We start from the raw sequence: 19,447 nt of genomic DNA on the forward strand, positions 1-19,447 counted from the left end.
AGTCTGGTCTCAGCTTCTCTTTTCTGGACCAAAACCAACAGGTGCCTTCCCAAAGTGCTGTACAAAAGTTGGTTCATTCTTGAAGGAACTCACTTGCCAGTCTGTTGATCACTGCTAGTCATAGCCAGTGAGAGCCAGAGTAAGTCGCTATGGAGCTGGTCCTTTGGTCAGTCAGAATCCAAATGAATCGGTCCTGGGGCAAGTCGCTGTGTCTACAGGTTCCTCGCAAACACGCGATCCCCGCGTGGTCTGTAGGAGAATCGCTGCTCGCAACAGAATCCACGCCCTCCGGTTCCGCCCCTTTGCAGTCTTATCCAACTATAGGTCTCTATCTCACAGGAGTGCTCGTCCCCCAGACCACATCCAGTCTTAGGCCTCGCTCCTCCTAATTCTACCCTATCAGAGATCTCCCTATTAGAAGTTCCCCGCCCCATCAGGCCTCGCCCCTACCATGGACCTTGCTCTCTCTACGGCCCCGCCCCCCTTGGGAGCCCTGTCCAATAACAGGACTGTCCCTCTCATAAACCCCGCCTTCAGGTCCCCCTTTTCCCAGGCTCAGGGCGCACCAGGCAGACGCGGTGGGTGACGCCATCGGATCGCGCTGCGAGAAGGTCATACGGGATCCTCCAGCATGGCGGCGGCGGCGCTGCGGGGAGGCTGGTGCCGCTGCCCGCGGGTGAGCAGACGTGCGGAGCCAGGGAACGGGCCTAGGGAAGCTCCGGACCCGTGACCTTCAGAGCTTCTTTCTCCCCAGGACTTTGGCCCTTTAGGCCCTGCCCTGGTTTCGTCGAGAAGCTCATAGTTTGGTCCCTTGGGTCAGCCGAGGCCGGGGCGGGGACCCGGGAACGAGAGCCCCGGAACGAGGTCCCCGGAGCGAGGCTTGAGGGCGGGGGCCGAGCGTGTCCGGCTGGGGGTGGCAGTGCACCGAGCCGGGCAGGGAGCAGATCGCCCCTCACTTCCTGGCCGGACTCCACGTGCACCAAGGAGTGAATGGTGTCCGTGGCTCACAGTGGAGAAAAAGTGGCGAGAAGGCAAAAAAACGTGACAATCACAGCTCACCTTTATATACCAGGCCCCCTACCTAGAACATTTTCTGCTTCGCCTCTTCTAATCTCTCTGAAAGTGCGAAAGGTAGTTGTTGCCCTGGCTAAGAGCCTGGGCTCTCAGAAGTGGTGGTGGTGAAGACCTGTAAAGTGCATTCAGAAAATAGTACTCACGCTGCTGCTGCTTGTCGCTATTTCACAGGTTAGGAAACAGAATTCCTAAGTATGAAGCTAGTCCCAGAGCTAGTGGGGTGCCTGACCTGGTCCAAAACAGGTCAGTCTGGCTCCGAAGCCAGATTCTGGAGAAAGGAAAATATGTCATAGGAATCTTGAGTGTCAGGAGAAAGATTATGTTTTTGACTCAAGACTGAGGAGTTTTTTTTTTTAACAGTTGGGCTATATGTCATTTAGTGGTTGAATTCACACCTGTTTTGATTTGCGCCCAAGACTGAAGGAGAACCAACCTCAGATTTGGTCCTGCTGTGAGATTTTTCTCCCAAGTTAGACAGACATCCACTTTTTTTTTTTTTTTTTTTTTTTTTTTTAAGGGCTGCACTCTTGGCACATGGAAGTTCCCAGGCTAGGGGTTAAATCGGAGCTGCAGCTGCCAGCCTACCCCACAGTCATAGCAATGCCAGATCCAAGCTGCACCTGTGACTTACACGGCAGCTCATGGCAATGCCAGATCCTCAACCCACTGAGTGAGGCCAGGGATCAGACCTTCATCCTCATGGATACTAGTTGGGTTCATTATTGCTGAGCCACCACGGGAACTCGCCTATGGCATGGGGAGGTTCCTGGGCCAGGAGTCGAACCTGTGCCACAGCAGTGACCTGAGCCACTGCAGTGACAAAGCCAGATCCTTAACCCACTGTGCCACAGGCGAACTCCTACAGCCATCCACTTCTATTTCAGACTGTTGCTGAGGTCAGTGACTCTGGGATCAATGGGTGTAGGCATTTAGAGGAGTAAAACAAGTTACTTAAACTCCCAAGAGTTACTCTTGAGTAGCTATGGGTGATCATGGCATCCATGCAAGTTTGGGGTTGCTTAGAGTTCTTGGAGACAGGAAGCATAGAACAGGGAAAGGCCCAGGGAATGTGGAAATGGAAGAGTGGTTCTATCAGATCACTGACACCCGTGTAGCTGGTTTTGGAGCTGAGTGCTAGGGTGCAGCATTGAACAGGACCTGCAAGGAGCTTCCCTCCTAGAGGTTAAGTTCATCATTTGGTAGGAGAAGAAATGTCCTTCATGAGAAGTTAGCAGCATCTTGACCCAAGTGTCCTCCCTAAGTTACTCTGCTTGCATGCCCAACCTTGGACCAGGACATAGTTTATTCTAGGGTTTAGTTTACCTCTGGAAGCCCAGGTCTCTGGTCTTCCAAAGCTGGCAAAAGTAGGGTGGGCTGGTGAGAGAAGAATGCTTGCCACCAGCATTGAAGCTCAGCATGCCCGTTTTCAGATTCAGGCATTAAATCAGACTGGGACCTTAGCCTTCTTCCCCCATAGGTTGGCATGGCCTAGAACCCATCTGGATTCCCCCAGGTTTAGAGGCAGGAGGGTAGATATAGGCCCTGAAGGTGCAGATCCAGCATTCTCTCTCCACCAGATTCCACTGGCCTCTCAGAATTTGGGAAGATTGCAGGGCATCTAGCATGCAGCTGGCATGTGATAAAAATCAAGTCTCAGGTGACCCCTGCGTTTTTAGTGTGGCCTACTTCCTTGTCACACTCTGATTTGAATGTGTCTTTTTCTTTCCTCCCTCAATTAGAGATGCTTCAGCAGCGGAGTCCATTTTCTATCCAGACACAACCTAGTGCCACTCCCCCTGGGTACCTATCAGATGCCCTGGCCAAGTGGACAGCAGACCCTGGTGAGTGACTCTGGACACGAGCAGGCAGGCGGGGGGAGGTGTGAACATCAAACCTAGTTGACAGATGAAAGGGCTGTGGGGCTCTGCCTGAACTGCCAGGGGCATGTAATTGGCAGGCATTCCACATCCAAGACCTTCAGAGTTATAGGGCCCAGTGGGCCTGGTTCTCTTGGTATCCTCGGAAGTGCTCGACACTGTTAAGGGTAAGGCTTCTGCCTCACAAGGTAGCATGTCTCAGCTCTGGTGGCTAGAAAGCCCTCCCTCTACCGAGCTGAAGTCCACCTCCTGGTTCCCACGTGTGGGTCCTTCATCAAGCAAGGCTGTGACCTCTTCTTCGTGACAGCCAGCCCTCTAGGCATTTGAGCAGAGTCACCCATCATTTCCTGGGGCTGAGTTTCCCAAGGCTATGTCGCCCTTTCTTTTTATGTTTTTCCTCACATATAGCATTTTCTAGAGCTTTTGCCCTCCCTGTCACTCCTCTTCAACCGTGTTGGTGTCTCACCACTGTGGGAAAGAAAGCCCCAAACTGCACACCAGCTCCAGATTCACATACCTGGGCAGCCCATGCCCTCCCGTCTCTTCTGAGTCTCATCTCAGCCCTCTGGTTACCTGTGCCTGCCTCACACAGGCTTTATCTCCTAATCCTGTCCTGGGGCTGTCATAGGCATGGGACATGCCCTTGGCCCTTCCCCCTAGTTGTCCAGCCCTGCCCCCCTACACCCACCGTTTGCAGCCCTGAAGTGAGAATGGTGGGCTGCTGGGAGCAGATGCAATCTCCGACAGTCTTAGAATTTGAATTTCCCCAAGAGACAGGCTGGCCAGGGCACAATTAGACCAGACTGTGGCTTGCCAATGCCAGGCCGGCGGGCCTACCTGTGGAGCAGCACCCAGACTTGCTGCCACTTTCCCTGGGGCTAGATGGGAGCCAGGGAGTCAGTCGCCCCTGGAAACTGGTCGAGTGAGCCCCTAGCCACCACAGCGGACCCAGCACCCCCATGGAAACGGTGAGAGCAGCTAAACACATGTGACCACTTCTCCCTGACTTGACTCACTCGCATTCTTTAAGCTTTCTCTTTCCTGAACCCACGCTTAGTTACCCAGCGGGTGAAGCAGGGGACCTGCTGTGTCTGACCCCAAAGCCTGTGTCTCAAGCAGGGCAGCATGCAATGCTGGCTCTTGTGCCTAGAGCAGGGGCTCTGGCCATCTGCTGGCCTCTGGGTGTGTTGGGTTGGGTTTTCCTGTGTGGGATGGGGGACCCTGAGTTTGGACTCTTGATGACTCTGATCCTGGGAGCCAAGAGAAGGATGTTTGGGTCAGTGTCCAGGCCCATGGGTGACAAGTGAATGCCAGCTGGGGGCTTGGGAATGTCCCCAGGGGAAGAAGTTACCCCGGGCCCAGAAGCCCAAGGATAGGCTCTCAACTCCACCTCTGGGGGTAGTTCCTCTTGTGGCTCAGTGGAAATGAATCTGACTAGCATCCATGAGGACCCAGGTTTGATCTCTGGCCTCACTCAGTGGGTTAAGGATCCACCATTGCTATGAGCTGTGGTAGGTTGCTGACGGGGCTCGGTTCTAGCGTTGATGTGGCTATGGTGTAGGCCAGCGGCTATAGCTCTGATTCGACCCCTAGCCTGGGAATCTCCATAGGCCGTGGATGTGGCCCTAAAAAGACAAAAAAAAAAAAAAAAAAAAAAAAAAGAAGAAGAAGAAGAACTCTAGTCCTGGGACAAGGGTCCATTTGGGTGTTGATCTTTGCCCTGGTTGGGCCTCTTTGAGTCCCCGTGAGGATTTCAAGCTGCGCCTGTTTCTTGACCAGCCTTTCCCCTGACGGAGAGGGAGCCTAGCATCTTATTTTGTTGCTAAAAGACTTCGTATTTTGGAGCAGTTTTAGATTTATAGAGAAATTGAGTGGAAAGTACAGAGAGTGCCTATTAACCTCCTCTCCCCGTCTCCTCCCACCTCGCACACAGTTTTTCCAGGCTTGTACATTCTGCAGTTAGGGCGGTGCACTTGTTACAACTGATGAACCAATATTGACACATCACTGTTGATGGTGGTCTGCCGCTGAGGTTAGGATGCACTCTCTGTGTTGAGTGGGTGCCTGGGGTATGAGGAAGTTCCCAGGCCAGGGATGGAACCCGTGTCACAGCAGCCACCCAAGCCAGTGCAATGACAATGCCAGATCTTTAACCCCCCTGTGCCTCAAGAGAACCACCAGTGTTGTACATTTTATGGGTTTGAACAAATGTATAATGAAGTATCTACCATTAATAGTATTGTTACCGAATAGTTTTACTGCCCTGAAAATCCTCAGTGCTCTGCCTTTTCACCCCATTTTTTTTTTTTGAGATGTAATTGACACGTCACATGGTATGAATCTTCCATATCTTTCAATGGCTTGATAACTCATTTCTTTTTATCACTGAACAATGTCTTGTCTGGATGTCCCACAGTTTATCCCTGTTTTTGTTGCTGTTGTTTGTTTGTTTGTTTGTTTGTTTTGCTTTTTAGGGCTGCACCCGAAGCACACGGTTGTTCCCTGTGTAGGGGTCCATTCAGAGCTACAGGAGTTCCCGTCCTGGCTCAGCGGTTAATGAACCTGGCCATGATCCATGAGGATGCGAGTTCGATCCCTGGCCTTGCACTGTGGGTTGGGGATCTGGTGTTGCCCTGAGCTATGGTGTAGGTCGCAGACTCGGCTTGGGTCCCTCGTTGCTGTGGCTATGGTCTAGGCCAGTGGCTGCAGCTCCAATTCGACCCCTAGTCTGGGATCTTCCATGTGCCACAGGTACGGCCCTAAAAAGCAAAACAAAAAAAGGAGGGAAAAAAAAAAAGCTAAAGCTGCTGGCCACAGCCACAGCAATGCCAGATCTGAGTCACGTCTGCGACCTACACCACAGCTCACGGCAATGCCAAATCCTTAACCCACCCAGCAGGGCCAGTGACTGAACCCACATCCTCATGGATACTAGTCAGATTCATTTCTGCTGCACCACAATGGGCACTCCAGTCACTAGTGGTTTTTTTTTTTATTTTTTATTTTTTTAATATTTTCTTTTTTTTTTTGTCTTTTGTTGTTGTTGTTGTTGCTATTTCTTGGGCCGCTCCCGCGGCATATGGAGGTTCCCAGGCCAGGGGTTGAATCAGAGCTGTAGCCACCGGCCTACGCCAGAGCCACAGCAACTTGGGATCCGAGCCGCGTCTGCAACCTACACCACAGCTCACGGCAATGCCGGATCGTTAACCCCCTGAGCAAGGGCAGGGACCGAACCCGCAACCTCATGGTTCCTAGTCGGATTCGTTAACCACTGCGCCACGACGGGAACTCCACTAGTGGTTTTTTAACTTCTCTTTTATACTCTTCTGAAAGAGATAGCTCTTGGAGTTCCCTGGTGGTTCAGTGGGTTAAGGATCTGGCATTGGTACTGCTGTGTCTCAGGTCACTGCTGTGGCGTAGGTTTGATCCTTGGCCGGGGAATTTTCACATGCCACAGGTGCAGCTAAAATAAATAAAAGAGCTATCTCTTCATTGTTAAACCTCTTTCAACGGGTGAAAATAAAACCCACATCCTTTGTTTCTCTTACATTCTTTCTAGTCCAGATCCTATTCTTCTGGAAATAGGAAAGGCTTTCTCTCCGGCTTGCTAGATAACATCAAACAAGAATTAGCCAAAAACAAAGAAATGAAAGAAAGTATAAAAAAGTTCCGAGATGAGGCCAGAAAGCTGGAAGAGTCTGATGCACTCCAGGAAGCCAGGAGGAAATACGTGAGTCCCTTTGCTTCGCGTCTCCTCAGCTGGCCCGCTTGCGCCCAGGATTCCCTCTCAGGGCTGTGGTGGGGCAGCTGGCAGAGGTGGGGTCACTGATGAAGGGGAGCCAAGGGACAGGAGCGGGCTGCCACCTTCCAGTTCTGCCATGAGACCGAGATGCCCTCTACAGACCAGCAGCACTGGCAGAGTATCAGAGCCCCCTCACCCCCGACCTGCTGGGTCAGAATCCCTGTCTCCCTGGGGCCCCCAGGTGACTCCTCTTGCACTGGATTTGAGGTGTCCTGTTCCCAAGGGCCTCCCTGTTCTGGTCCCCTGAGTAAGATGGGTAGAAAGTGGGTTACAGGCCTGCTGTAATCATTATATTGATCACTGCCGCCACCTCTCAGAGCAGCTGCCAGGCGCCCGCCAGGGAGCAGGCTCGGTGCCCTTTATCATAAGAGCAGGCTCCGAGCGAGGAGTTCCTGTAGTGGCTCAGTGGAAACAAAATTGACTAGTATCCATGAGGACACAGGTTCGATCCCTGGCCTCGCTCACTGGGTTAAGGATCCAGCGTTGCCATGAACTGTGGTATAGGCTGTAGACATGGCTCGGATCTGGTGTTGCTGTGGCTGTAGTGTAGGCTGGCGGCTACAGCTCAGATTCAACCCCTGGCTTGGGAACCTCCATATGCCGCAGGTGCAGCCCTTAAAATACAAAAGACAAAAGTTAAAATAAATTTTAAAAATTAAAAAAAAAATAAGAGCTCCAAGAGGCGGGTGCAACATCCCCATCTTACCTGGGCACTTGGCCCAGGTCCCTAGAGTTTCATGGCCCCCATCCCAGGCCATGAGCGAGGCCTGATCCCCCTGAGTATCCTCTCCACTTGCTTGGCTGTAACGGCTGTGGGGAATTCAAGCCTGTGGGAGGTGGCCCTTCCTTTTCACTAAGGAAGAGGAGTGGGCTGAGGGGACGCCTGGGGGCAGAGCAGGCCTCGGCTCGGGCAGCGTGGGTGGGTGGGGACAGAGGGGCAGGAGAATGCCGAAAACAGCACCCCCACACCACACCCGTAAATTGCTGATGAGCAGGTGGGCAAGATCACCCCCTGCCACCCAGAGAGAGAAGCTGGGCCTGGGTCTCTGGGCTCAGGAGGGTCCTTGTCTCACCCTTGACCTGCTGGGACCCACCTGCCAGGCCATGGGGTCAGGCAGGGGCTATCTGGCAGGGAAGGAGCTGCTGTGAAAATGCTTCTTTGGACCTTTGCTGGTTCTGTAATTGCTGTATCTTGACACAAAGCCCAACATCCCTCACCACAGAGAACCATTGAATCAGAAACCATGCGGACGGGCGAGGTGATCAGGAAGAAGCTGGGGGAGATCACAGGCACCGTGAAGGAGGTAATGGCCTCTGGGCCCAGACTCCCGGACCCATCTGTTCCTGGCCTCTGGAGGGGGTCAGGGATGCAGGGCTGCGAGCAGCCAGAGGAGCTGGCACCCAGGCCGGGTATGGGATGGGGAGCGGGGAAGAGCCAGCCTGGTTGGAGGCTTCCAGAGGTAAAGTCCAGGCAGCCCTCAGCAAGGAGAGGGGGTCAGGATGGCCCACTTGCCTGCAGTTCTAGTTGGGAGCTTCTGTGCCACAAGCAGAGACAGGAAAGTAAACGAAGATGCTGGCTTCCTGCCTTCAGATAGAAGGGGGCAGGGACACCCTGCTCCTGGCGGAGGGTGGAGGTGGCCGTGAGACTCTTAGAGGGCCTGGTGGACTTTTCTTTTGGTTGCTCCTGTTTTGTTTCTCTGTTTTGGGCTAGGGAGTCGGGGGGGCAGGGCTCTGCTTTAAAGACTGCCCACCTTCCTTCCTGCTGGGGCTGCTGCTTCTCTACAGTCCTTGGAGGCCTGCAGCCCAGAGCCCCAGGGTCCAGTGCCACAGAAATTGTGCACGCCTGTTCCCACCCTTCTTCGCTCTGGGGGAGCTCCTGCAGGCCCCCAGCAGGAGCCGCCCTGGCACCATCCCCTCTCTGTCTCAGTAGAGTCTCGACGAAGTCAGTAAAAGTGACCTTGGCCGGAAAATCAAGGAGGGTGTGGAAGAAGCAGCCAAGACCGCCAAGCAGTCGGCTGAGTCGGTGTCCAAAGGTGGGGAGAAGCTTGGCAGGACTGCCGCCTTCAAAGCCCTCTCGCAGGTGAGCTGGGCTGGGGCTCGTGCCTGCAGGCGCTGCTGGCTCTGGCTGGCGCCAAGACTGAGCGCTGAAGTTCCCGCCTCTGAGCTCAGCCCCAGAGAGGCCTCACTGAGGGGTGCACAGCGCACCGGTCCTCGGCCCCACCTGGCTTCGTGGCTGTGAGCAAGTCACAGCCCCTGGGGAGACACAGTTAACATCCCAAGAGCCTCCAGAGGCTGTCCAGCTTGGGGTTCCTTGAGGTCCTGAATTCCCTGTAAATACCTGTTAAAGTTTAACCACATGCTGGCCCTCTGCTGTCTACGGGCCTCAGGAGAGAAAGTCTGAGTTCCTGCTCTCAAAGGTCCGGGGGCAGGGTAGGGACAGACAGTTCTTGAGTCACATAGGACAGAGGAACTCCCGGGGAAGGTACCAGGCTGAGGGAGCAGGCACCACAGATTGGGGGCGCCCCTGCAGCTTGGCTTGGCCAGAGCCACTGCAGGGCCACCAGGCGAGGGCTCCGGCAGCAGCTCAGAGGAGGCCAGAGAGTGTCTTGGGTGGTGGGCCAGGTGGGGCCAGGAGTTTGGGGAGGTGGGATCCACAGACTTGGCGGCAGCTTGGAGGCGGCACTGGGGCGGATGCAGATCTCAGAAGGCGCCCCCACCCCGGTTTCTGGTCCATGTGAAGGAAGGTTTCCAGGAAGAGTGAAGAATCTGTCTCAGTGTGAGGATGAGGATCCTTTGGGGGCAGCTCTTGAAGGGGAGGGGGCAGGAGTCTGGCAGAGCTGGGGTCTCCCCTCTGTGCGTCTGCGTCCCGGCCAGCCCCAGGTTTGGGTGGGCTGTGGCCAGGTGACCTTGAGACCTGGGGACGCTGCTGCCCCGGGGTGGGTCCATGGCAGGCACGGGCCGACACCACGGGTCTGGGGTGTCAGGAGGCCCCCAGCCTCTGCACTGCCGCTGTGCTCTGCAGGGGGTGGAGTCTGTGAAGAAGGAGATCGACGAGAGCGTCCTGGGGCAGACCGGGCCCTACCGGCGGCCCGAGCGGCTCAGGAAGAGGAAAGAGTTCGCGGGAGAGAAATTCAAGGAAGAGAAAGTGTTTGAGGCCAACGAGTAGGTACCAAATTGGCCAAGGTGCCTGTCCCCCTCGCCTCCCTTTTCGGTACCTGCCTCGTGGTCGTTTTGGAGGATCCACAGAGCGTTCCTGCCAAGTCAGTTTGTGGGGTTTCTTTCTGCTCGAGGTTCCCTGGCTCCCCTGAGAGAGTCGAGGGTGGGGAGTGGGGGTGGGAAGAGGGTTGGGGGGAAAGAGAAGGCAGGAGGCCAGGAGGTGAGGCACACCAGGCCCCCCTCTCCCTGAAGCCATAGGAGGGCTGGAGGGTGGCAGCATGGGCGCGGCGGCTCTGGGGGCTGGCACTCACCCCGGTCCCTCATCTCCCCAGGGAGGCGCTGGGGGTCGTGCTGCACAAGGACTCCAAGTGGTATCAACAGTGGAAGGACTTCAGGGACAACAATGTGGTGTTCAACCGTGAGTGCACATCTCACGGGATTGGCTGACAGCGGGGTGATGAAGGTAGACACGGCAAGTGCTCCCGAGCGCTGAGCACAAGACAGACCCCATTTCACAGAGGAGGAGACCGGGGTCAGAGAGGACCAGTCCCTTCTGCAGGGTCACCTAGTGAGTGAGCAGCAGAGCGCAGGCCTCAGGCAGCCCGAGGGGAAGCACCCAGCACATCTCTTTGGGCGACAGGGGCCCTGCCATCGGGGTTGGGTCACCACCTTTGTGCTGGAGCCCATGTGGTTGCAGGGCAGCCAGGCGCAAAGGCCTCTGATGGTGCAGCTGGGGATTCGAACTCAACACATTTCCTTGTCGGCCTGGAACCAGCTCAGGGCCTGGAGCCCTCTGCTCAGCCTGGGGCTGATAGGGGAACCTGTCCCTCGTCCTGGGAGGACTTCCAGAGGCCTGTGTGTCCTTTGTAGTGAAAGCAGCAGCCAATGGGGATGCCCCCCAATTCTCACAGCTTCCCGCCAGCCCGAAGCTGAGGGGTCTTTGCAGCCCCCCGAGGTCCACTAGCGGGCACTGGTCTCTGAGGGGGAAGCAGGCTCTGAGAGGCCCCTCTCTTTTACTACATCCACATGGGGGGCCACGATGGAGTGAGGGTGTCTTTCCAGAAGGGGCCCTGACCCCTGCGCCCGCCTGTCACTGCCCACAGGGTTCTTTGAGATGAAGATGAAATACGACGAAAGTGACAATGCCCTCATTCGGGCGTCCCGCGTGCTGACCGACAAGGTCACAGACTTGCTGGGTGAGTGGGCTGCCCCAGGACCGTCCCCACCCCTAATCGAGCCAGCAGTGGGGAGGGGTTCCCGGACCTCACCCTGCTCCTGGCTTGGCTGCCCCAGGGGGCCTGTTCTCGAAGACTGAGATGTCAGAGGTGCTCACGGAGATCCTGCGAGTGGACCCCGCCTTCGACAAGGAGCGCTTCCTGCAGCAGTGCGAGAATGACATCATCCCCAATGTCCTGGAGGTGGGTGTGTGCCTGGCGGGCGGGCAGGTGCGGTGGCCCCGTGGGAGGCTCTGCCAGGGCTGCTTGGCTGTGGATGGGATTTCTGAGCAAAGACTTGGCTCCAGTGTTTGGAGGCCTGACCACCCCACAGGCCTGACCCCTGTTGGTAAAGCACCTCTGAGAGAGCCAGCCCCTGTGGTCCCCTGCAGCCCGGGCTGGTCCCCGGGTGGGTGCATCTACCCTGGAGACTGAGTTTCTCACTGGAGCACCCAGCTTGTTTCCCTTGAGCTCTTCTTGAAGTTGCTCCATTGAAGCTGCCTGGGGCCAAGTGTTTATCTCCAGGGACCAGGGTTCTTGCGGGAGTTGGGAGAAGCTGCTGCTCTGACTGTGAGCCTGAGGAGGGCTTGCGGGAAGCAGGGCCGCAAGCCAGGAGTGGCCCTGCAGCCCAGGGAGCTGTCTTCTCTGGGAATCCTGACTCCCGTCTCCTGGTTGTCTTGCCTCTCCTTGCGGCTCATAAACAAGGTGGGGGTGGCTTGCTCAAGGTCACCCTCTGCCTAGCTCAGGTCCCCTGCCCAAGGTTGGCTGCCTTTTCCCTGCCACATCTCTGCTTCTCTGTGGCCCCAAACCTTGGCAGGAGCCTGGGCATCCTGCAGCCCAGCCAGGCCAGGGGTCTTTGGCACACCCTTAGCTGGACCACTGGTAGCCCATCCCTCACCCCCCCATGTTCCCTCCTCCTGAGCTGCCTCCGTGTGGTCCCCTCCCCCCTCCTCCAATTTCCCAGGTCCCTCATCACCCTTGGGGCAGGGCTGGGAGGAGGTAAGAACAGAGCTAGTCCCAAAGCAGCAGCCTGCGCACAGGCAGAATATTCCTGGCTGAGGTGGTCTCCAGACTCCCTGCGGTTCCCCACCAGTGCTCCCGCCCCTGTCCCCCGGGTCCCTCCCTGCCAGATCCAGCCTCGACTCGGCTCGGGTTCCTGTGGAAGCTTCCCTCATTGCATCCTGGGAGCCCTCCCCCCTCCCCCTCTGCCCGTCCCCACCCCCACCCCCACCCCACCCCGCACCCTGGGCCTGGCTATCCAAGGCTTCATCCTGGAGAAGGCAGAAACCTCCTTGGCTAGGCTTCCCGACGGGGGTGAAATTCCAGATGCTGCCACCTTCTCCTTCCTTCCAGCACAGCCCACCCTGGACTGCCCCGTTGTCAGTGACAGGCTCCCGCTCCCGCCTACACGCAAGGGCTCTGCTCCCACTGCTGCAGCCTGACCTGGCCTCCCTTCTCCAAAGGGGACCCGCAGAGTGGGGCGGGGGGCCTGTGGAGGGATGGTTCTCACTGGAGAACATTCTCGAGAGTCTTCCTGCCTCAGAAGCCCCTCTCATTCTCACACTTATTTTTTTGTCTTTCCCTTTTTAGGCTATGATTTCTGGAGAGCTCGACATTCTCAAAGACTGGTGCTATGAAGCTGTGAGTGCTTGCTTGTTTTTGTTTTTTGTTTTTTTTCTTTCTTCTGTTGAGGCCTGCAAGGAAATCACAGTTCAGAGTTCTGCTTGGGTGGCTCAGTCTGGGAAGGGCCAACAGGCTGGGGGCTCGGTGGTGGGCACAGCTGGGGGTCTTGGGGTCAGAGAGTGGAAAGAGACAGCCAGTGACTCTGGGTGCACTAAGTGTCCTCTCAGGGCTCCAGGGTCCCTTGCTTGAAGGTGGTGGGTGCTGGCCAGCAAGCCAGGTCTGCCCCGTGACCTGCACCACCTCCCTTCCCTAGAGTTAAAGCACCAGCCAGTCCTGTGATGGTCGTGCGGGTGCAGCATAGACACAGAAACCTTGCTCCGGGACACACATGACACTGGCTGGAGTCATTAGCTGTTCTCATTGTGAGATCCCGAGACACAGATCAAAACAGACATTGATAGATTCCCGCCCTGGGAAGAGCTGAGTGTCTTGACAAGGCCCGGCTACTCCCTGGCGTCAGGGCTCTGGGTCCTGGGCCACAGGTGGGGCTGGGCTGTGTGGCAGTGGGTCAGGCATCCTCAGAGCATACTGTCTGCCCTGCCCGTTCCTGGCAGCCTCCCTGTCCCCGTGGGGCTCCCGTCTTGTCAGGCCATCTTGCCTCACCCTGCTCCTCACTCCCTGACCTGTGTCTTCTTGGGGTTTATTTTTCTTTTCTTTTTTTTTTAACCCCTCCCCCCACCCCGCTTTTTTTTTTTTTTTTTTTTTTTTTTTTTTGTCTTTTTGTCTTTTTGTCTTTTTGTCTTTTCTAGGGCCACTTCTGCGGCATATGGAGGTTCCCAGGCTAGGGGTCAAATCAGAGCTGTAGCCTCCGGCCTACACCACAGCCACAGCAATGCCAGATCCAAGCCACGTCTGTAACCAGCACAGCTCACGGCATTGCCGAATCCTTAACCCACTGAGCGAGGCCAGAGATCGAACCTGCAACCTCATGGTTCCTAGTTGGATTCATCAACCACTGCACCACGACGGGAACTCCTCACCCAGCTTCTTGATATTGAGCAATCCAGTCTCTTTTGGCTGGTTCTGTTCTGTAGCCAGCTCACAAACAACTTGGAAAAAGCAGAGAAGATGTCAGATTTTCTTTTTAAATACTCCCCTGCCTAGTGACTAATCCAGCAGGCATTTGTGAGTGGTTTGGTGTGGGGTTTTTTTTTTTGCTTTTTTTTTGTTTTTGTTTTTTAAACGTCAGGATCATTAGGATGTGGTCGATTATCTTTGCCAGAGCTGCTGGTGGTGCCCCTGGAAACACAGCTGAGGTTGTAGCCACTTACACAGGGGTGTTTTGAAAAGTAACATCTTTTCAACTACTACTAAAAAATAAAAAAAAAATTAAAAAATTTAAAAAAACCCCAAAGTTAACATGGGGGAAAAAAAAGGAAAAATGACATCTTTAAGAAACCACACAAGCAATTGGATTCGCACTCTTCCCCCCAATTTGATACATCAGTTATCTGCATAAGAAGTGGATGCTGTTGGAATGTCTCCCATCATGGTTGCTTGTTGAGGCTGCTGTGTCCTAGGCTTGGGTTAGAGGTGCTCCTGACCCCTAGGAGAAACAGGCAGCCTGTGGCCGAGAGCTCCCCACAGGGACTGGTCAGTGAGCAGGCGGCAGAGCCAGTCACCCCAGAGCAGCCGTGGGGCAGAACGAATCCTAGAAAAAGCGTCTGGTTCCAGGCCAAGATCCACAATGAGGTGAACATGGGAAGGTTCAAGATCAGCCAGAGAGGCCTCAACTTACCTCTGGGAGTGTATTTCTGATCGTGTTCCACGAGAACTACCAGATTCCCTGATTAATACCGCTTTCAATAGTGTTGATACAGTGCTGTCTCTGTAATGAGAGGGAAGTGTGTGATTCGAGCCAGCAAACGGGTGACACCCGCCTCCCTGCTTGGACCCGTGCTCCTGGCATCTGCCACTCCTGGCGCAGCACACCCGGGCGCCAGGAGCCATTTCTGGAAGGTGCATGAGCTGAAAGCACGAAACTGCTGGTGAGCCTGCCAGCAGGGAGCCTCCTGGGACGCTCACTTTTTGGTGGCCCAGCCACACCGGGGTCTCTGGCTTCTTGTTGCAGACCTACAGCCAGCTGGCCCACCCAATCCAGCAGGCCAAGGCCCTGGGCCTCCAGTTCCACTCCCGCATCCTGGACATCGACAATATCGATGTGAGTGCCTTTTCTATGGGTAGAGGGTTGACCTCAGGGTGGGGAGGGGTGCTGATTGCAAATGCGCTCACTTAGGAGGGGTGAACTCCCCATCCCTGGAGGAGGCCCAGTGCAGTGGATTAAGTGACCTTACCGGTCCCTTTCAGTGCAAGGTTTCCATAGTCCTGCAGTGGGGAATTCTTAAGCAAGTGATGTCCCAGGGGGTGCTGCTGCCTAGACCCAGGGTCCCCTGAGGCCCCTAAAGCCTGATATTTCCCTGCACCTTGACTGCTCAGGCTGCCCCACCCCCACCTTGGGTCTGCTCAGCTTCCACTTCCTCCCTGTGGGGAGCTGACAGGCCGCACTGAGCCAGTCTGGGGAGCCTGCCTTCATTTGCAGTTGAGATTCCATCTCACCGTTGGGAAGTGCCCACTTGGAAATGGCCCATGGGGGTCTGTGCCTGGAGGGGGGCAGCAGGCGTGGGGCTGCAGACCATCCTCTGAGGCCCACCTGCCCTGTCACCCCCCTGCAGCTGGCCATGGGCAAGATGATGGAGCAGGGGCCCGTGCTGATCATCACCTTCCAGGCCCAGCTGGTGATGGTGATCAAGAACCCCAAAGGCGAGGTGGTTGAGGGCGACCCGGTGAGTAAGGCGGGAAGAGAAGGCAGGCGGCAGGAACAGCCAGATGGCAGCCTCTGGCCACCCTGCACTGACAGCAGGTCAGAGTCAGGGTTCTGCGACAGCCTGGGGATGGCAGGGTGGCACCTTGAGAAGTCCCAGGGCCCTAGCTGGACCTGGTGGAGGTTAGAGGGTGGCTGATCTGTCTGGTTGGACCAAGTCCTGAGTTATAGCCTCTGTCCCAGCCACTGCTCTGGACCCTTGACCCAGGCCGACACCCCAACACCGCTCCCTGGTCCCTGCCCTGATCTGGTAGCCTTGTCCCACCCTGCCCCCTGGACTGTCCTGGTGTGGGTGCTGAGCCTGCTCTCTGCCCCCAGCCCTGACCCTTCCCTGATTCTGCAGGACAAGGTACTGCGAATGTTGTACGTGTGGGCCCTCTGCCGAGACCAGGATGAGCTCAACCCCTATGCGGCCTGGCGGCTCTTGGACATCTCCGCCTCCAGCACAGAGCAGGTCCTCTGAGCACAGTGGCCACCACCAGGGCCTCCAGGGCTGGATCATTCCTGCAAACATGCAGGGGGACCCATGTCTACCTGCAGCAACTAGACCTCTGGGGACAAGACTGTCGGCCCTGCTTCCACTCTGCCAGGACAGCTGCAAAACTAGCTGGATGGGCAGGGCAGGGTGGGGAGGGGGCTGCTCCCCACAGGGCCATCCCCTGCACCGCCCCTCTGCCCCACAGGGACTACTGGCTGGCAGGCCACAGAGGTCACAGAGGCGCACAGACCAGACAGTGCCAAGAGACCCCCAGCACAGAGACTCCCACCCAGGACAGTGGTAGGGCCTGGGGCTGACTTGGCCAAATCAGCCAGGCTGTTTTAGCTCCCTTTTTTTTTTTTAAAGCAGTGCCCTTATTATCCTGTATATATGCTAGAGATTTGGAAATAATAAAACACCAAAGTGCAGGAGAGCAACTTCTGTAGTCCAAGATGTCTGTCACTGGGGTGGGGAGCTAGGACTGAGGAGGGTGTGGTGGGCGCTAGCGCGGTGGTCATGGTCACTGAAGGAACAGAAGAGGCAGTGGCCTTATGTGGGCAGGGCCCTGCCCACCGTGCTATGTGTGGAGAGAGTGGGGGGATGAAGACAGCAAATGCTACGGAGGTTTTCAGGGACCTGGCTGGGGTCTCTAGACAGCTGGGGTCCCTGGAGCTGGATTTGCCATATGAGTTATGGGCGCACTGGGATTCCCCCAAACGGAGTCTGGGTGGGGGGGTCAGTCGCAGAGAGTAGGGTGTGGGAGCTGAGGTGTGGCTGGAGACTTGGGGTGCAGGCGAGGACCTGGGTGCTCAGGGTTCTTTGGGGCCGGCGGTCTGCACAGCGCCTTGGGGCGGGGCCGGGCCGTGGGCCCGCTCGCCGTTCCGGCGCAGCCTCCGCCCCCCCGCGGCGGCCCCGCCCCCGTCGCCATGGGAACAGTCGCGGCGGCCCGGCTCGCGCGCTGCTTGCCTGCCTGCCTGCCTGCCTGCCTCGGTCTCCGCCGTTCCAGGGGCGGGTGGGGTGGGCTGAGCCCGGGCCGCCGCTGCCGCGGCCGCGGGGGAGAGGCCAAGAGCGGAGCTAGCGCGGGTCCTGGAAGAGAGCGCGGCTGCCGGGCGCTCGGTCCCAGTCCCGGTCCCGGTGGAAGCCAGGGTGAGGGGCGCGGCGGGGCGGGGGCGGTGGGGGAGGGGGGTCCCCGGGACGCTAAAACAAAGGGAGCTGGGCAGTGGGGCCGGGTCTCGGGCCAGCCACGCCGCCCGGGCCGCGCGTTCGCACCTGTTGTGCGCGGGCCGGCCGGGTCGGGGCTCGCTCTCCCTGCTCTTAGCATCCCCACCTGCGCGCAAGCCGGGAGTTGGGTGCCTGCCGGCCAGGCATGGGCGTATCCCGGGGACCGAGGCGCGGGAGGGGGCGGGGGCTCGGCAAGGTAGGGCGGCGGCTGGAGAGAGCGACGCGGGGGCGCGGGAGGACGCAGCCTCATCCCCGCGCCCGGGGCGGGCCCCCTCCTCCTCAGGGCGCGCGGCAATGTGAGCCATGAGCGCGACGTGGACGCTGTCCCCCGAGCCGCTGCCGCCGTCGACGGGGCCCCCGGTGGGCGCGGGCCTGGACGCGGAGCAGCGCACTGTGTTTGCCTTCGTGCTGTGCCTGCTCGTGGTGCTGGTGCTGCTGATGGTTCGCTGCGTGCGCATCCTGCTCGACCCCTACAGCCGCATGCCCGCCTCGTCCTGGACCGACCACAAGGAGGCGCTCGAGCGCGGGCAGTTCGACTACGCGCTGGTCTGAGCGGTGCGGCGCCCCCGGCCGGCCGGCCCTCCGCGGGGTCTCTCTCCCAGGGCTGATCCGACGGGGCGCCGCCAGGCCTGGAAGGCGCTCTGGCTCCTGCCCCCGAGCCAGCAGCCTGAGAGGGGAGGGAGCTAGGAAGAGTCCAACCCCTCCCTGCCCAGACCCCTCCCATCTTCCTTCCTGGCCAGGCCGGAGCCCCACTTCGTGCCTTTAACCCTCCCTGTCCTCTCTCCCTAACTCGCAACCTGGCTGGACCCCGACTCTAAAGCCCGGGTGGGAAGAAGACCTCCACCCCTCCGCCCCACAGCGTGAAGGTGGCTTTGCTATTGTCCTGCCGCCGAGCATGAGTGTCATGTCTGCTCCTGGATTCGGGAACCCCGGTGTCCCTCGCCCTCCCTCCTCTGTCCTCTGGCTATCCTCACTCCCCCGCCGCCCGCCCCCGCCCACCCCCCTAAGTGTTGAGCCCCTTCTCAGGCTCTAGCTCTGCAGGGTAGGCTGTCCTGAGCCCACGGGGTGGCCGCTGCATACCAATATGCCCTGTGCGGCCTGCCCTGGAGACAAAGCCTGAAGAGCGACAATGGCTGCAGTATCCAGGATGCGTGGCGCCTTCCGTGGAGGAAGAGCATGGACAGGCTTCCTCCTGTCCCTCCTGCCCCCAGGCCAGGCCCCAGTTCAGGTCAGCACCCACTTCCTCTGTCAGCACCTCCACCCACTGGCCCTCCTGCCACCTCCCCCTGACCCCTTCCCCCCACCCTCCCCAGGCCTTCTCACGCCTCCCTGCCTCTGAGCCTGGTGTTAATAAAAGCTTTTATTGAGCGCTTACTGCATGCCTAGCAGCGCGTTGAGTTGGTGCCTCCTGCATGTGTCCTGTCCTCTTTTCAGGACCCAGAGAGCCCTGTTAGCCTCCCCATTGTCCAGGCCAGGGGACTCAGGTCCAGGAAGGTTGAGTGACTTGCCCATAGCTGGCTTGCTAGCCAGGTTAGAACTTGAACCCAGGGCTGACCCCTGCAGACTCTTAATAGCTGCATGGATGCACACTCCAGGGGATTGACTTGTAACCATCCCATCCCCCCGACTCTGGATGGAGAAAAGACCACCCTCCCTTCCCTCGACTTGGGGAGACTGGGGGAGGGGGGCCCTGGAATGGATTTAGCCTGGGAGGGGCACCTTCAGCCAGCCCTGGAGGTTGTAGCCAAGGAGGGGCCTGGCTTCCTGACAGTGACCATACCTGCAGCCCCAAACCTCTCTGACCTGGTCCCTCTGTCCCACCATCGACACATGCACTTTGGAACCCACGGGTCTGGTGCTCTGGAGCCGTGGTCATAGAGTGGGTTGGCTCTGCTCTGAGGCCCGCCTGGGAGATGTGTTTTGAGCCCCGGGGGAGCCGTGTGCAGTGTGTGTGGGGAGCAACAAGCGTTTCTATAAAAGGAAGGCTGTGTGAATGCACAGGCTCTGCGTACAGAAAATTCACCAGCTTTCAGAGGGCTGCTTAGATTTGGGGGAAGGCGCTGCTTCCAGACGGACAACACCTGGCTCCCCTGCTCCGCCTTCCCCAACCTGCTCTGAACC

General features: G+C 57.6%; 2 protein-coding genes across 2 annotated transcripts; both read left to right on the forward strand.

The window, feature by feature from the left end:
- On the forward strand, window positions 525–16,542 carry TIMM44 (translocase of inner mitochondrial membrane 44). The gene is made up of 13 exons (XM_003123200.5): window positions 525–676; window positions 2,814–2,915; window positions 6,511–6,681; window positions 7,977–8,057; window positions 8,684–8,833; window positions 9,776–9,915; window positions 10,242–10,327; window positions 11,013–11,105; window positions 11,203–11,327; window positions 12,714–12,764; window positions 14,878–14,967; window positions 15,479–15,589; window positions 15,971–16,542. The coding sequence occupies exons 1-13, from the start codon at window positions 632–634 to the stop codon at window positions 16,088–16,090; spliced, it is 1,365 nt and encodes a 454-aa protein (XP_003123248.1). The 5' UTR covers window positions 525–631; the 3' UTR covers window positions 16,091–16,542.
- CTXN1 (cortexin 1) lies at window positions 16,682–18,711 on the forward strand. Its single transcript, XM_003123199.4, has 2 exons — window positions 16,682–17,251; window positions 17,610–18,711. The coding sequence occupies exon 2, from the start codon at window positions 17,630–17,632 to the stop codon at window positions 17,876–17,878; it is 249 nt and encodes an 82-aa protein (XP_003123247.1). The 5' UTR covers window positions 16,682–17,251; window positions 17,610–17,629; the 3' UTR covers window positions 17,879–18,711.

Source organism: Sus scrofa, chromosome 2, assembly GCF_000003025.6.
Source record: "Sus scrofa isolate TJ Tabasco breed Duroc chromosome 2, Sscrofa11.1, whole genome shotgun sequence".
NCBI classification, from domain to species: domain Eukaryota; kingdom Metazoa; phylum Chordata; class Mammalia; order Artiodactyla; family Suidae; genus Sus; species Sus scrofa.

What these genes read in the sequence shown, in the direction of transcription:
- TIMM44 (XM_003123200.5), top strand. Translation starts at nt 632, where the DNA reads ATGGCGGCGGCGGCGCTGCGGGGAGGCTGGTGCCGCTGCCCGCGG. An exon ending in GCTGGTGCCGCTGCCCGCGG is followed by an intron (nt 677 to 2,813) that starts GTGAGCAGACGT and finishes TCCCTCAATTAG; the next exon opens with AGATGCTTCAGCAGCGGAGT. An exon ending in TGGACATCGACAATATCGAT is followed by an intron (nt 14,968 to 15,478) that starts GTGAGTGCCTTT and finishes ACCCCCCTGCAG; the next exon opens with CTGGCCATGGGCAAGATGAT.
- CTXN1 (XM_003123199.4), top strand. Translation starts at nt 17,630, where the DNA reads ATGAGCGCGACGTGGACGCTGTCCCCCGAGCCGCTGCCGCCGTCGACG.